This window comes from Squalius cephalus (genome assembly GCF_949319135.1).
Source record: "Squalius cephalus genome assembly, chromosome: 1".
NCBI lineage: Eukaryota > Metazoa > Chordata > Actinopteri > Cypriniformes > Leuciscidae > Squalius > Squalius cephalus.
In genome coordinates this window covers 333098-347500 of record NC_137122.1, presented here as the reverse complement: position 1 = coordinate 347500, position 14403 = coordinate 333098, and the positions used below count along the sequence as shown (strand labels likewise).

The 14403-nt window shown below is 44.1% G+C and overlaps 3 protein-coding genes across 4 annotated transcripts in view; 2 read left to right on the top strand and 1 right to left on the bottom strand.

Moving 5' to 3' along the window:
• Nucleotides 1–3931, top strand: part of gsg1 (germ cell associated 1) — a 14045-nt gene extending 10114 nt beyond the window's left edge. Inside the window, exons 5-6 of the mRNA XM_079890449.1 lie at nucleotides 2022–2133; nucleotides 2664–3931. Coding sequence (XP_079746575.1) covers nucleotides 2022–2133; nucleotides 2664–3108 — 557 coding nt within the window. The 3' untranslated portion in view covers nucleotides 3109–3931. The remainder of the gene's footprint in view (nucleotides 1–2021; nucleotides 2134–2663) is intronic.
• tcf20 (transcription factor 20) overlaps nucleotides 1–8166 on the top strand; it is a 73067-nt gene extending 64901 nt beyond the window's left edge. The window contains exon 7 of the transcript XR_013823143.1: nucleotides 8086–8166. The gene's annotated coding sequence lies outside the window, so the exon portion shown is untranslated. The remainder of the gene's footprint in view (nucleotides 1–8085) is intronic.
• On the bottom strand, nucleotides 3328–13863 carry LOC307169782 (epithelial membrane protein 1). Of its 2 annotated transcripts, none has more exons than XM_079890600.1 (5): nucleotides 13710–13863; nucleotides 13180–13259; nucleotides 12588–12690; nucleotides 8367–8507; nucleotides 3328–4230 (listed from the first exon to the last, which is right to left on the bottom strand). In XM_079890600.1, exons 2-5 carry the CDS (start codon nucleotides 13255–13257, stop codon nucleotides 4070–4072), a joined length of 483 nt encoding a protein of 160 aa, XP_079746726.1. In that variant the 5' UTR covers nucleotides 13258–13259; nucleotides 13710–13863; the 3' UTR covers nucleotides 3328–4069. The 2 variants fall into 2 exon arrangements, with proteins under 2 accessions (XP_079746726.1, XP_079746725.1); XM_079890599.1 differs by lacking the exon at nucleotides 3328–4230 and adding an exon at nucleotides 7890–8071 and having other exon boundaries at nucleotides 13710–13808.
• Between the last annotated feature and the right edge of the window lie 540 nt (nucleotides 13864–14403).

Genomic DNA, 14403 nt, shown 5'->3' with positions numbered 1-14403 from the left:
ACACACACTCACACACACACACTCTCTCACACACACACGCACTCACACACACACACACACACACACACACACACACACACACACACACACACACACACACACTCACACACGCACACACACACACACTAACCCGACCCCTAAACCGACCCATCACACACTCACTCACACACACACACCTGGCTTAAACCAAATGATTAATTCGGTCTAAATGAGTCTACTCCATCAGGATACTCCTATAAGCATGAGCCCCGTCTGATTGGTCGTGGCGGCGGTGTTGCAACAATCTATAGAGATATTCTCAATGTTACTCAGAAAACGGGTTATAAGTTTATTTCGTTTGAAGTACTTGTACTAAATGTTACGCTCTTAGATGTTAGAAAAACACCCCTATTATCTCTAGCCTTGGCTACCGTATATAGACCGCCAGGGCCTTACGCTGATTTCCTAAAAGAGTTTGCAGATTTTCTCTCAGACCTATTGGTCAATGTCGATAAAGCATTAATTGTTGGAGAATTTAACATACACGTAGATAATCAAAATGATGCTTTAGGGGCTGCGTTTACAGATTTATTAAACTCCTTTGGGGTCAAGCAAAACGTCACTGGTCCCACTCATCGTCTTAATCATACACTCGATTTAATTATATCACATGGAACCGATCCAACCGATATAGATATCATTCCACAAAGTGATGATGTCACTGACCATTACATGGTAACTTGCATATTACGTACTGCTATAATATGTCATGCTGCGCCGCGTTATCGATTAGGCAGAACAATCCTTCCATCCACCATAGATAATTTCTCAAATAGCTTATCTGATCTGTCTCAGCTGCTCAGTGAACCCAAACAAACAGATGAACTAGAAGAACTAACTAGCACTATGAGCACCATTCTCTCCAGAACATTGGATATTGTTGCACCTATTAGATTAAAAAAGGTCAGAGAGAAAAGTAAAGCACCATGGTACAACAATACTATGCATGTTCTAAAGAGAGAAACCCGTAATTTAGAGCGTAAATGGAAACAAACTAATTTACAGGTCTTTAGAATCGCATGGAAAGACAGTATGTCACGTTATAAAAAGGCCCTAAAAGCGGCCAGGGCTGAGCACCTCCGCAAACTAATAGAAAATAACCAAAATAATCCTAGGTTTTTATTTAACACCGTGGCTAGACTAACAAATAAACAGACATCACCCGAACAAAATATCCCGTTACAGTTTAGTAGTAATGATTTCATGAACTTCTTCACTGAGAAAATAGAAAACATCAGAACCACAATTGTAAACGTTCAATCCTCAATCGCGCCTTATAATTCAGCCTCAATTATCTAAACGGCTTAGCTCCAGTCTATTTAACGGATCTTCTATCGCCCTATAATCCATTGCGCTCTTTAAGATCACTAAATTCGAGGCTTTTGGTCATACCTAGGATATCCAGATCCACCAAAGGAGGGAGAGCATTTTCACATTTAGCTCCAAAACTCTGGAATAGTCTTCCGGATACTGTTCGTTGCTCAGACTCGCTCTCCCAGTTTAAAACTAGATTAAAGACGCATCTCTTCAGCCAGGCATTCATATAATACTTTTAATCTTACAGTTAAATCCGACCTCTAGTTCATAAACGCCAGAGGAGAACTGGCCCCCGACTGAGCCTGGGTTCTCCCAAGGTTTTTTTTTCTCCATTAGGTCACCTGATGGAGTTTTTCGGTTCCTTGCCACTGTTGTCTTTGGCTTGCTCAGTTGGGGATATTTGGGGATATTTAATTTAATTAATCAATCAACGATACTATTGATCAGCATTACCAAACGTGGACGTTTTCCACTAGAAACAAACATTGATGTATTGTTTTAATTTAATACTGTGAAGCTGCTTTGATACAACCTATGTTGTGAAAAGCGCTATATAAATAAACTTGACTTGACTTGACTTGACACACACACACACACACACACACACACACACACACACACACACACACACACACACTCTGTCTGAGCGTGTCTCTGTGTCTCAGGGCTGGTGGGGATGGTGGCTCACATGATGTATATGCAGGTGTTCCAGGTGACGGCCTCTAACGGCCCTGAAGACTTCAGGCCTCACAGTTACGGATACTCATGGGCCTTCTAGTGAGTACCACACACATTTACACTTACTGCTGAAAGTCAGTCTGCAGATTTCACAGAAAATGTCATAGTGTGTGATTGACCCAGACTCGTTTAGTATGTGATGGACAGTTTTTTTCTGTAACTTTACAATGTTTTTTTTTTTTTTTTTTTATGGAATAAAGTGTTTATTCTAAATGATTTATCAGTGCACATCATCATTATTGTGTTAAATTCATGTTCCTGGTAATCTTGAATCAAAATAACAGTGACTTCTCTTCTCTGATGATGTGGGCGGGGCAACCTGTCACTCACATGAGATCCACCAATAGCAAACCACAATCATCCAACATTCAATCAATTCAATCAATCAAGCCCCGCCTTCATTTGTTCTTCCTCCAGAAGCGTTTCACTCAGATATAAGGCACAATAGAGGAGAAAAGACGAAACTTCAGTTCAGATTACCCCAGTACTGTGGTGTTATCCAGCCGTGTTAACATGTTTTCACGCAGTGTCTCGTGCTCGTTTCTGACGTTGTGTCTCGTGTTTGCTAGTGTGGCGTGGGTGGCCTTTACCTGCTGCATGTCGTCCGGCGTGTCCACGCTCAACAACTACACCAAGATCTTTCTGATGGTGGGACCCAAGAACAGGAGTGTGTTTTACCCCTGCAGGAACTTCACCTTCCCCTCGCAGCCGCCGTCGCTCTCGCCTCTGTCTCCGTACTTCAGCGATCCGCTCCCGCCCCCTCCGGCCTGCCCCGCCCCTCGCTCCCCGTGCCCCGCCCCTCGCTCGCAACTGTCACTTGGCCCCACCCATTTCTTGCCCAGCCCCACACCGCACAGCCCCGCCCCTCACTCACCATGCCACGCCCCTCTCTCACAACTTTCACTTGACCCCGCCCATATCTTGCCCAGCCACGCCCCTCTCTCCCCATCGCTCTCTGTTCCGTCACCGCTGAGTTTTGTGTCTCAGTGTTCGGAGGAGTTCAGCCCGCTCTGATCTGTTCATCTGTACTGTGTTTCTGTTTCTATCTATTAAAGTAGTTACAGTTTCAACTCATTGTCCAAACTTTTAATGAAAAACTAAACACCAACTCTTCATGCAAATATAAATGTATTTCCTTTTTTTTTTTTTTTTTTTTTTTTCTTGTGATGTAGTTTTGCCCTTTTGAAATATTCACACTGTCATTGAGGAAGAAATTCCACTTCATTCTGTAAATAAACAATAAACTGTATGCTTTATTGATATTTGCTGTTAATATTTTAATTATTACTAGACTCTAAAGTTGCTTTCATCAGAAAACATCAACAGTCAACAAACATCAATACATTATTCCATGTAAAACAAAGTGACAGAATTATCTTGAAATAAATGTTGGAGATTTTTCCATTTGGGGACATTTTCCATCGACTTCAGTTTTAAAGGATCGGATTTATTAAAGATTCCCAAACTCTAAAAGTTGTTCAAATATGCCAACATGTCTCTATATCATGGGTCTTATTAATCGTGATGAAATTATTTATTGTACAAAATAAAAAGCCATTTTTAATTCAAATCAGTTATTTCATGTTGTCTTTTGCAGTGACCAACAATTAAATGCTTAAATTGACAAAATCCAAAGTGACTAAAGCCCAGATCAGATCTTTAGTTCAGGACACTTGCTAAATGTTTTAACATAGAAACAAACCGTTTGCAGAAGTGTTTTGAGGTAATCTAAAGAATCACCCATGTGTTTATGGGGCTTGATGTGAGAAATGATGAGTGATTTAGACTCTGTATGTCTCTAAGATTACATCCATCTATATAATCATATGTTGATCTGCAGATGCTCTGAAACACTCGAGCACAGCCTGAGACTAAAGGATGAAACAACACAAGCGTTTAAAGATCTGCTGATGGAGAGTGTGTGTGTTTGTCATGTAGTCTTTGAGAGTGTGTGTGTGTGTGTGTGTGTTGTTCTTCACGCAGTTTTCTTGCGCAGGATGAAGTAGGTGATGCAGGAGAGGAAGGTGAGGCAGACGGAGATCCAGGCCAGGATGAAGGAGGCTCCGTACCAGCCGTTCTGCTCGTCCTTATGGAAGATGTCCGTGTAGATGGAGGCCGCAATCATGATGCACAGAACTGAAGAGCACAAGCAGTGAGTGAGTGAGTGTGTGAGTGTACAGTGCATCCAGAAAGTGTTCACAGCGCTTCACTTTTTCTACATTTTGTTATGTTATTCAAAAATGGATTAAATGCATTATTTTCCGCAAAATTCTACAAACAATACCCCATAATGACAACGTGAAAGAAGTTTGTTTTAAATCTTTGCAAATTTTATTAAAAAAATTAAAAAACGAAAAAAATCACATGTACAGCCTTTGCCATGACACTTAAAATTCAGGTGCATCCCGTTTCCACCGATCATCCTTGAGATCTTTCTACGACTGGATTGGAGTCCACCGTTGGTAAACTCAGTTGATTGGACATGATTTGGAAAGGCACACACCTGTTTATATAAGGCCCCACAGTTAACAGTGCATGCCAGAGCACAAACCAAGCCATGAAGTCCAAGGAATTGTCTGTAGAGCTCCGAGACAGGATTGTATCGAGGCCCAGACCTGAGGAAGGGTACAGAAACATTTCTGCAGATCTGGGGAGAAGGGCCTCAGTCAGGGAGGAGACCAAGAACACGATGGTCACTCTGACAGAGCTCCAGCGTTTCTCTGTGGAGAGAGGAGAACCTTCCAGAAGAACAACCATCTCTACAGCACTGCACCAATCAGACCTGAGAACCTTCCAGAAGAACAACCATCTCTACAGCACTGCACCAATCAGACCTGAGAACCTTCCAGAAGAACAACCATCTCTGCAGCTCTCCACCAATCAGACGGAAGCCACTCCTCAGTAAAGGCACAGGACAGCCCGCCTGGAGTTTGCCAAAATGCATCTGAAGGACTCTCAGATCATGAGAAACAACATTCTCTGGTCTGATGAAACAAAGATTGAACTCTTTGATTGATCGAGGAAAAGATGAGGAACTGGGAGACTCATCAGGATCAAGGGTAAGATGAGGAACTGGGAGACTCGTCAGGATCGAGGGAAAGATGAGGAACTAGAAGACTGGTCAGGATAGAGGAAAAGATGAGGAACTGGGAGACTTGTCAGGATCAAGGGAAAGATGAGGAACTAGAAGACTCGTCAGGATCGAGAGAAAGATGAGGAACTGGGAGACTTGTCAGGATCAAGGGAAAGATGAGGAACTAGAAGACTCGTCAGGATCGAGGAAAAGATGAGGAACTGGGAGACTCGTCAGGATTGAGGGAAAGATGAGGAACTGGGAGACTCGTCAGAATCAAGGGAAAGATGAGGAACTGGGAGACTCGCCAGGATCAAAGAAAAGATGAGGAACTGGGAGACTCGTCAGGATCGAGGAAAAGATGAGGGACTGGGAGACTCGTCAGGATCAAGGGAAAGATGAGAAACTAGGAAACTCGTCAGGATCGAGAGAAAGATGAGGAACTGGGAGACTCGTCAGGATTGAGGGGAAGATGAGGAACTGGGAGACTTGTCAGGATCAAGGGAAAGATGAGGAACTGGGAGACTCGTCAGAGACTCGTCAGGATCGAGGTAAGATGAGGAACTGGGAGTCTGGTCAGGATCGAGGGAAGATGAGGAACTGGAAGACTCGTCAGGATCGAGGGAAGATGAGGAACTGGGAGACTCGTCAGGATCGAGAGAAAGATGAGGAACTGGGAGACTCGTCAGGATTGAGGGGAAGATGAGGAACTGGGAGACTTGTCAGGATCAAGGGAAAGATGAGGAACTGGGAGACTCGTCAGAGACTCGTCAGGATCGAGGTAAGATGAGGAACTGGGAGACTGGTCAGGATCGAGGGAAGATGAGGAACTGGAAGACTCGTCAGGATCGAGGGAAGATGAGGAACTGGGAGACTCGTCAGGATCAAGGGAAAGATGAGGAACTGGGAGACTCGTCAGGATCGAGGGTAAGATGGGGAACTGGGAGACTCGTCAGGATCGAGGGAAAGATGAGGAACTGGGAGACTCGTCAGGATCGAGAGAAAGATGAGGAACTAGAAGACTCGTCAGGATCGAGAGAAAGATGAGGAACTGGGAGACTCGTCAGGATCGAGGGAAAGATGAGGAACTGGGAGACTCGTCAGGATCGAGGGTAAGATGGGGAACTGGGAGACTCGTCAGGATCGAGGGTAAGATGAGGAACTGGGAGACTCGTCAGGATCGAGGGAAAGATGAGGAACTGGGAGACTCGTCAGGATCGAGGGAAAGATGAGGAACTGGGAGACTCGTCAGGATCGAGGGTAAGATGGGGAACTGGGAGACTCGTCAGGATCGAGGGAAAGATGAGGAACTAGGAGACTCGTCAGGATCGAGAGAAAGATGAGGAACTGGGAGACTCGTCAGGATCGAGGGAAAGATGAGGAACTGGGAGACTCGTCAGGATCGAGGGTAAGATGGGGAACTGGGAGACTCGTCAGGATCGAGGGTAAGATGGGGAACTGGGAGACTCGTCAGGATCGAGGGAAAGATGAGGAACTGGGAGACTCGTCAGGATCGAGGGAAAGATGAGGAACTGGGAGACTCGTCAGGATCGAGGGTAAGATGGGGAACTGGGAGACTCGTCAGGATCGAGGGAAAGATGAGGAACTAGGAGACTCGTCAGGATCGAGCGTAAGATGGGGAACTGGGAGACTCGTCAGGATCGAGGGAAAGATGAGGAAATGAAAGCTTTAGCGTAAGTTTTGCCAGGAAGACTCAGTTGTTGCGTCACTTATCACCTTCTCATCTATCCAATCACGTCTAATACTAGAAGTATAAAGGACCTGTACTTACACTTGTCTGAGTTCGCAGATGCTGAACGCTTCACTCACCACCATCCACCCCACCACCACCTAGATGGTTCTTCCCTCCACCATCAAGATTGTCTTTACTCCATCTTCTCTACCACGGCAGGATGGCCCCTTCCCCTCCAACCTCCCCACCACCACCAGGACGGTCCCTTCCAATACCTCACAGGGGGTCGGCTGCGCCCCTGCCTTCATCTTCAGGCAGGAAATGCTGAATCCGTACCCTCGGATTGCGAGTTATGGACGGGACCTACGCCAAATACTTTATTGCACATATTGCTTGCTGGGTCACTAATAAATGCACGTTTGTACAATATCTATTCTCCAAGTCTTTCTGGTAGAACTGGGAGACTCGTCAGGATCGAGGGTAAGATAAGAAACTGGGAGACTCATCAGGATCGAGGGAAGATGAGGAACTGGGAGACTGGTCAGGATCGAGAGAAAGATGGGGAACTGGGAGACTCGTCAGGATTGAGGGAAAGATGAATGTACAGAGATGTCCTTGATGGAAACCTGCTCCAGAGCTCTGGATCTCAGACTGGGGAGACAGTTCATCTTCCAACAGGACAACGACCCTCAGCACACAGCCAAGATAAAAGAGGAGTGGCTCCGGGACAACTCTGGGAATGTCTTTGAGTGGCCCAGCCAGAGCTCAGACTCGAACCCGATTGAGCGTCTCTGGAGAGATCTGAAGATGGCTGTGCACCGACACTCCCCATCCAACCTGATGGAGCTTGAGAGGTTCTGCAAGTAAGAATGGGAGAAACTGCCCAAAAATAGGTGTGCTTTCAGCTTGCAGCATCATACTCAAAAACACTTGAGGCTGTAATTGGTGCCAAAGGCGCTTCAACAAAGTATTGAGCAAAGGCTGTGAATACTTATGTACATGTGATTTTTTTCGTTTTTTATTTTTAATAAATGTGCAAAGATTTCAAACAAATGTCTTTGACGTTGTCATTATGGGGTATTGTTTGTAGAATTTTGCAGAATTTAATCCATTTTTGAATAAGGCTGTAACATAAAATGTGGACAAAGTGAAGCGCTGTGAATACTTTCCGGATGCACTGTAGATGGAGGCCGCGATCATGATGCACAGAACTGAGGAACACAAGCAGTCTGTGAGTGAGTGAGTGAGTGAGTGAGTGAGTGAGTGAGTGAGTGAGTGAGTGTGTGTCTGTGCGTGTGTGTGTGCGTGTGTGTGTGTATGTGTGTGATGTGTGTGTTTGGTTTATATTACATTGTGGGAACCAAATGTCCCCACAAGTATAGTAAAACCTAAAATCACCTCCATTGTGGGGTCCAGCCAGCGGTCCCCATGAGGGAAATGGTTTAATAAACATACTAAATTATATATTTATGTTTAATTATATATATGTGTGTGTGTGTCACTCACAGGCCAGCAGCTGGAAGGCTCCAGTGAACAGAAAGCGTTTTCCTTTAGGTAGTGTGTAGAGCTGAGCCACGAACACGAACAGGCCCAGGATGCAGAAGATGCACGCGAGCACAGAGCTGGCCTGAACCGCCTGCAGATACTCTGAAACATCAACACAACACACACACATGTGAGTGTCTGAGCTGAAACATCAACACAACACACACACACGTGAGTGTCTGAGCTGAAACATCAAAGTAACTTTGTACGTGAAAAGTTACTTTTAAAAGTAATGCATTACAATATTGAGCACTCCCAAAAAAAGTAACTAATTGTGTTGCTTAGTTACTTTTTATGGAAAGTAATGTGTTACGTTACTTTTGGGTTACTTTTTCTCACCTGGGTTGAACTTGCTTGTTTGTTTTTGCTTGCTTGGTCTTGCTTTTCGTCAAAACAAAAAAAGTTATATTTTTGGCAAATTTAAAGGCCCTTCCAAAAAGTGAAGTGAATAAGCCTCAGGCTGAAGGAAATTCACATTTACTACTGTACAGTAGAGGCAGAGTACAGTAGAGGTTGAGAACAGAGTACAGTAGTGTACAGTAGTGTACAGTAGAGGTAGAGTACAGTAGAGGTTGAGAACAGTAGAGTACAGTAGTGTACAGTGGAAGTAGAGTACAGTAGAGGTAGAGTACAGTGGTGTGCATTAGAGGTAGAGTACAGTAGATTACAGTAGAGGTAGAGTACATTAGAGGTAGAGTACCGTAGAGGACAATATAGTACAGTAGGGGTAGAGTACAGTAGAGATAGAGTACAGTAGAGGTAGCGTACAGTAGAGGTAGCGTACAGTAGAGTGCAGTAGAGGTAGAGTACAGTAGAGTGCAGTGGAGGTAGAGTACAGTAGAGTACAGTAGAGTACAGTAGAGTGCAATGGAGGTAGAGTACAGGAGAGGTAGAGTACAGTAGAGTGCAGTGGAGGTAGAGTACAGTAGAGGTAGTGTATAGTAGAGGTAGAGTACAGTAGAGGTAGAGTACAGTAGTGTACAGTAGAGGTAGAGTACAGTAGAGTGCAGTAGAGGTAGAGTACAGTAGAGGTAGTGTACAGTAGAGGTAGAGTACAGTAGAGGTAGAGTACAGCAGTGTACAGTAGAGGTAGAGTACAGTAGAGGTAGAGTACAGTAGAGTACAGTAGAGGTAGAGTACAGTAGAGTGCAGTAGAGGTAGAGTACAGTAGAGGTAGAGTACAGTAGTGTACAGTAGAGGTAGAGTACAGTATAGGTGGAGTACAGTAGTGTGCAGTGGAGTACAGTAGAGGTAGAGTACAGTAGAGTGTAGTAGAGGTAGAGTACATTAGTGTACAGTAGAGGTAGAGTACAGTAGAGTACAGTAGTGTACAGTAGAGTACAGTAGAGGTAGGGTACAGTAGAGTACAGTAGAGTACAGTAGGGTGGAGTACAGTAGAGGTAGCGTACAGTAGAGGTAGCATACAGTAGAGTACAGTAGAGGTAGAGTACAGTAGAGGTAGAGTACAGTAGAGTGCAGTAGAGGTAGAGTACAGTAGTGTACAGTAGAGGTAGAGTACAGTAGAGTACAGTAGAGGTAGAGTACAGTAGTGTACAGTAGAGGTAGAGCACAGTAGAGTACAGTACAGTAGAGGTAGAGCACAGTAGAGTACAGTAGAGTACATTAGAGGTAGAGTGCAGTAGAGTACAGTAGAGGTAGAGTGCAGTAGAGTACAGTAGAGGTAGAGCACAGTAGAGGTAGAGTACAGTAGAGGTAGAGTACAGTAGAGTACAGTAGAGGTAGCGTACAGTAGAGGTAGCATACAGTAGAGTACAGTAGAGGTAGAGTACAGTAGAGGTAGAGTACAGTAGAGTACAGTAGAGTTAGAGTACAGTACAGTAGAGGTAGAGTGCAGTAGAGATAGAGTACAGTAGAGTACAGTAGAGGTAGAGTACAGTAGAGTAGAGTACAGTACAGTAGAGTACAGTAGAGGTAGAGTGCAGTAGAGATAGAGTACAGTAGTGTACAGTAGAGTACAGTAGAGGTAGAGTACAGTAGAGTGCAGTAGAGATAGAGTACAGTAGAGGTAGAGCACAGTAGTGTACAGTAGAGTACAGCAGAGTACATTAGATATAGAGTACAGTAGAGTACAGTAGAGATAGAGTACAGTAGAGTACAGTAGAGGTAGAGTACAGTAGAGTACAGTACAGTAGAGTACAGTAGAGGTAGAGTGCAGTAGAGATAGAGTACAGTAGAGGTAGAGTACAGTAGAGTACAGTACAGTAGAGTACAGTAGAGGTAGAGTGCAGTAGAGATAGAGTACAGTAGTGTACAGTACAGTAGAGTACAGTAGAGGTAGAGTACAGTAGAGGTAGAGTACAGTAGAGTACAGTAGAGGTAGAGTACAGTAGAGTACAGTAGAGGTAGAGTGCAGTAGAGGTAGAGTACAGTAGAGTACAGTACAGTAGAGTACAGTAGAGGTAGAGTACAGTAGAGGTAGAGTACAGTAGAGTACAGTAGAGGTAGTGTACAGTAGAGTACAGTAGAGTACATTGAGATAGAGTACAGTAGAGTACAGTAGAGGTAGAGTACAGTAGAGGTAGAGTACAGTAGAGTACATTGAGATAGAGTACAGTAGAGGTAGAGTACAGTAGAGTACAGTAGAGTACATTGGAGATAGAGTACAGTAGAGGTAGAGTACAGTAGAGTAAAGTAGAGTACATTGGAGATAGAGTACAGTAGAGGTAGAGTACAGTAGAGGTAGAGTACAGTAGAGGTAGAGTACAGTAGAGTACATTGAGATAGAGTACAGTAGAGGTAGAGTACAGTAGAGTACAGTAGAGTACATTGGAGATAGAGTACAGTAGAGGTAGAGTACAGTAGAGTACAGTACAGTAGAGGGCGCCACTCAAATAAACCTTTCAGCTTCTGTTATTCTCGATTATAAAACAATAGGATACAGGAGAAGGAATTTCAACACTCCTTATTTCTAAATCTAATCTAAAGTAATTTTTGCTTATTTGTATGGTTGAATTAGATCATTGAAGGTCAGCAACAAAGACATTGGTTAATAAAGTGAGATTAAATACATAAAGTATATTTGTGTCATTTAATCTAGTTAATTATAAAAGTTTTGCATAAAATTCTGAGAATTCATTTTACTGTTTTTAGTCATTTTGAGGCACTCTGAATGTTTTCTTGTAAGTGAGATGAGTAAATGCATGTTCACATTTAGTCTAGAACTAGTTACTTGTAATGATGAGTTACCCACTAACTAACCTTACCCTAACCCTAACTGCACGTGAGTGTCTGAGCTGCAGAGAACTACAGTTAAACCACACGCTTAGGAGGAACGCTTCTGTGTAGAGCCTTACAAGATTCCGTGTAGAGAACCTTTTAGTTTTAATTCATTCATTGTGTTTAAATTCATTTTTAAACAGTTCATAAACATACTTGAATTTTTTTTTTTGAAATAACCAATGTTGCACGTAACATTGTAACGTAAGTAACATTACTTTAAAATTTACATTAAAAAACATTTTAGTTACTTTTTCAAATAAGTAAGTTACTTTGATTTCCTATTTATTGAATGACTTTGCATTTCCTTCGGGCTTTATGTTCACCTTAAATACTATTTCAAGAATGTTTTTTTTGGTGTGTTATTTAAAACAACAAGCAAGCCCAGCCCAGGTGAGAAAAGGTTACGCAAAAGTAACGTTTAACATTACTTTCCATAAAAAGTATGTAAGTTAAAAGTAAGTTAAAAGTAACTTTCCCCAACACTGGAAATAACCCATGAATCATGTAATTACTAATTTAAGACATTTCCTCTTACAGTATATAGAAGCTTTTTGGGTTCTTTGATATTGAGACAAGAACACTAGGGCTCCATATACAGTAGAACCAGAAGTGAATTAGAAACTCAACAGCAGCTTCTGACGGCCTATTGGTGTGAGTGGATGAAGCATTAAAGAAAGTGTGTTTGTCAGCTCTTCAGCAGATACATCTGATCCAGCTTCTGAAATATTACTAGTGTTACTAAACGTTAAAAAAGTAAAGTCTACAGAAACTGCTGAAAATACTGCACAACAAAATAAAGTCCCAGCCATTCGGAAAACATTTGGCATTTAAAATGAGAGAGGAATGAGTGATTGGCAAACTCTCAGTGTGTGTGTGTGTGTGTGTGACTGTTGTTGTGATTCAGATCAATGACTAAACTGATGAATATGTGTGTGTTCAGACCTTTGGCACTGACGTTAGGAATCTCAGTGTAGTTCCACTGTCCGCCTATCAGAGTCCAGCGAGCCCAGATATCAGTGGACACGTTGTCGGTCATCCACCAGGCCTACACACACACACACACACACACACACACACACACACAAACACAAACACACACACACACACACACACACACACACACACACACACACACACACACACACACACACACACACACACACAAACAAACATCATCATATCAGCAGGAGCAAGAGAGACGTCATTCAACGGATTTCTACTCAAATGTCAGTTCTGCGTTCAGTTCTTCCAGTATCATTAAACCACACAGTTTCATCAAGAAGCTTCAACTTTAGTGTGAATGTGGATCATATCAATATTGCTCTGTCCTGTCATGTAACACATGTCCTCGATTACTTCATTTTGTGCTTAATTTTCTCACAGTTTCCAAACACTGCTGACGCTAAATCACACATAGAGTCTGTTACTGACGCATGTTCCTAAGCTGAAGATGAAAACTTAATTTAATGTAGTAAGCAGATGAATAATTAAGTGTGTGTGTGTGTGTGTGTGTGTGTGTGTGTGTGTAACTCACGTTATGGATGGTGGCGGCCAGCAGCAGAGCGATGCAGGAGAGGTGGAGGAAGAAGATGGCAGCGAGTAACACCAACATGACTGACAGACAGAGAGAGGAACACACACTGAGGTTAGGTTCAGCACACTTCAACAGCAGCACAGGGAACCCGCCCTGTTCAGAGGGTGTGTGTGTGTGTGTGTGTTCAGCAGGTATGAATGAGCGGATCAAGTGTTGTTACAGCTCGATGGGTTGAAACATGTCTTCAGCATTGCACAGAAATGCCTCTCCTTAAGCGTCCCTCCTCTCTTCCCATCTGTCCCACTTCAGACACTCCGATTCCCATGTTTCTCAGGATTTCCCATATATCACACAGAAGAACATCAGCTCAGGCTCTCACTGACCAAACACACTCCTCTCAGCCGGACACATGCTCTCACACACCAACACACACTCACACACACTCTCTTAACTAGTGTTGTGAAGCCTGGAATCCCCTCAGAGCTCCCGAGCGGAGGAGTAGAGAGACTGAGAAGAGTTTCAGATCTTACCTGCTGAATAACAGAAGGCCGATCACTGGAGGAGAGCAACTGCACACTTCCAGATGAGATCTGTGTCGCTGGAGATCTTTACTCTAAACTATCCCACCAGCCGCTCTCTAACAGGCCCCACCCCTGGACCCGCCCCCTCACTCTCATTACTGCCCATTCCCTGAACTATCCCACCAGCCGCTCTCTAACAGGGCCCACCCCCGACCCCGCCCCCTCACTCTCATTACTGCCCATTCCCTGAACTATCCCACCAGCCGCTCTCTAACAGGCCCCGCCCCTGGCCCCGCCCCTTCGTCTCATTACTCCCCATTCCCTGAACTATCCCACCAGCCGCTCTCTAATAGGCCCCGCCCCTGGCTCCGCCCCTCCCTCTCATTACTCCCCATTCCTTTAACTATCCCACCAGCTGCTCTCTAATAGGCCCCGCCCCTGGCTCCACCCCCTCACCCTCATTACTGCCTTTTCCCTGATCTATCCTACCAGCCGCTCTCTAGCTGGTCCCTCCCCCTGGCCCCGCCCCTTCGTCTCATTACTCCCCATTCCCTGGACTATCCCTCCAGCTGCTCTCTAATAGGCCCCGCCCCTGGCTCCGCCCCTCCCTCTCATTCCTGTAGTGTTGCTCTTTCAAAGGGTGTGGTGTTTAGGAAGGTCCTGACTAGCCCTTTTCCCGCTGGCTCTGTGAAAACTTTGTGTA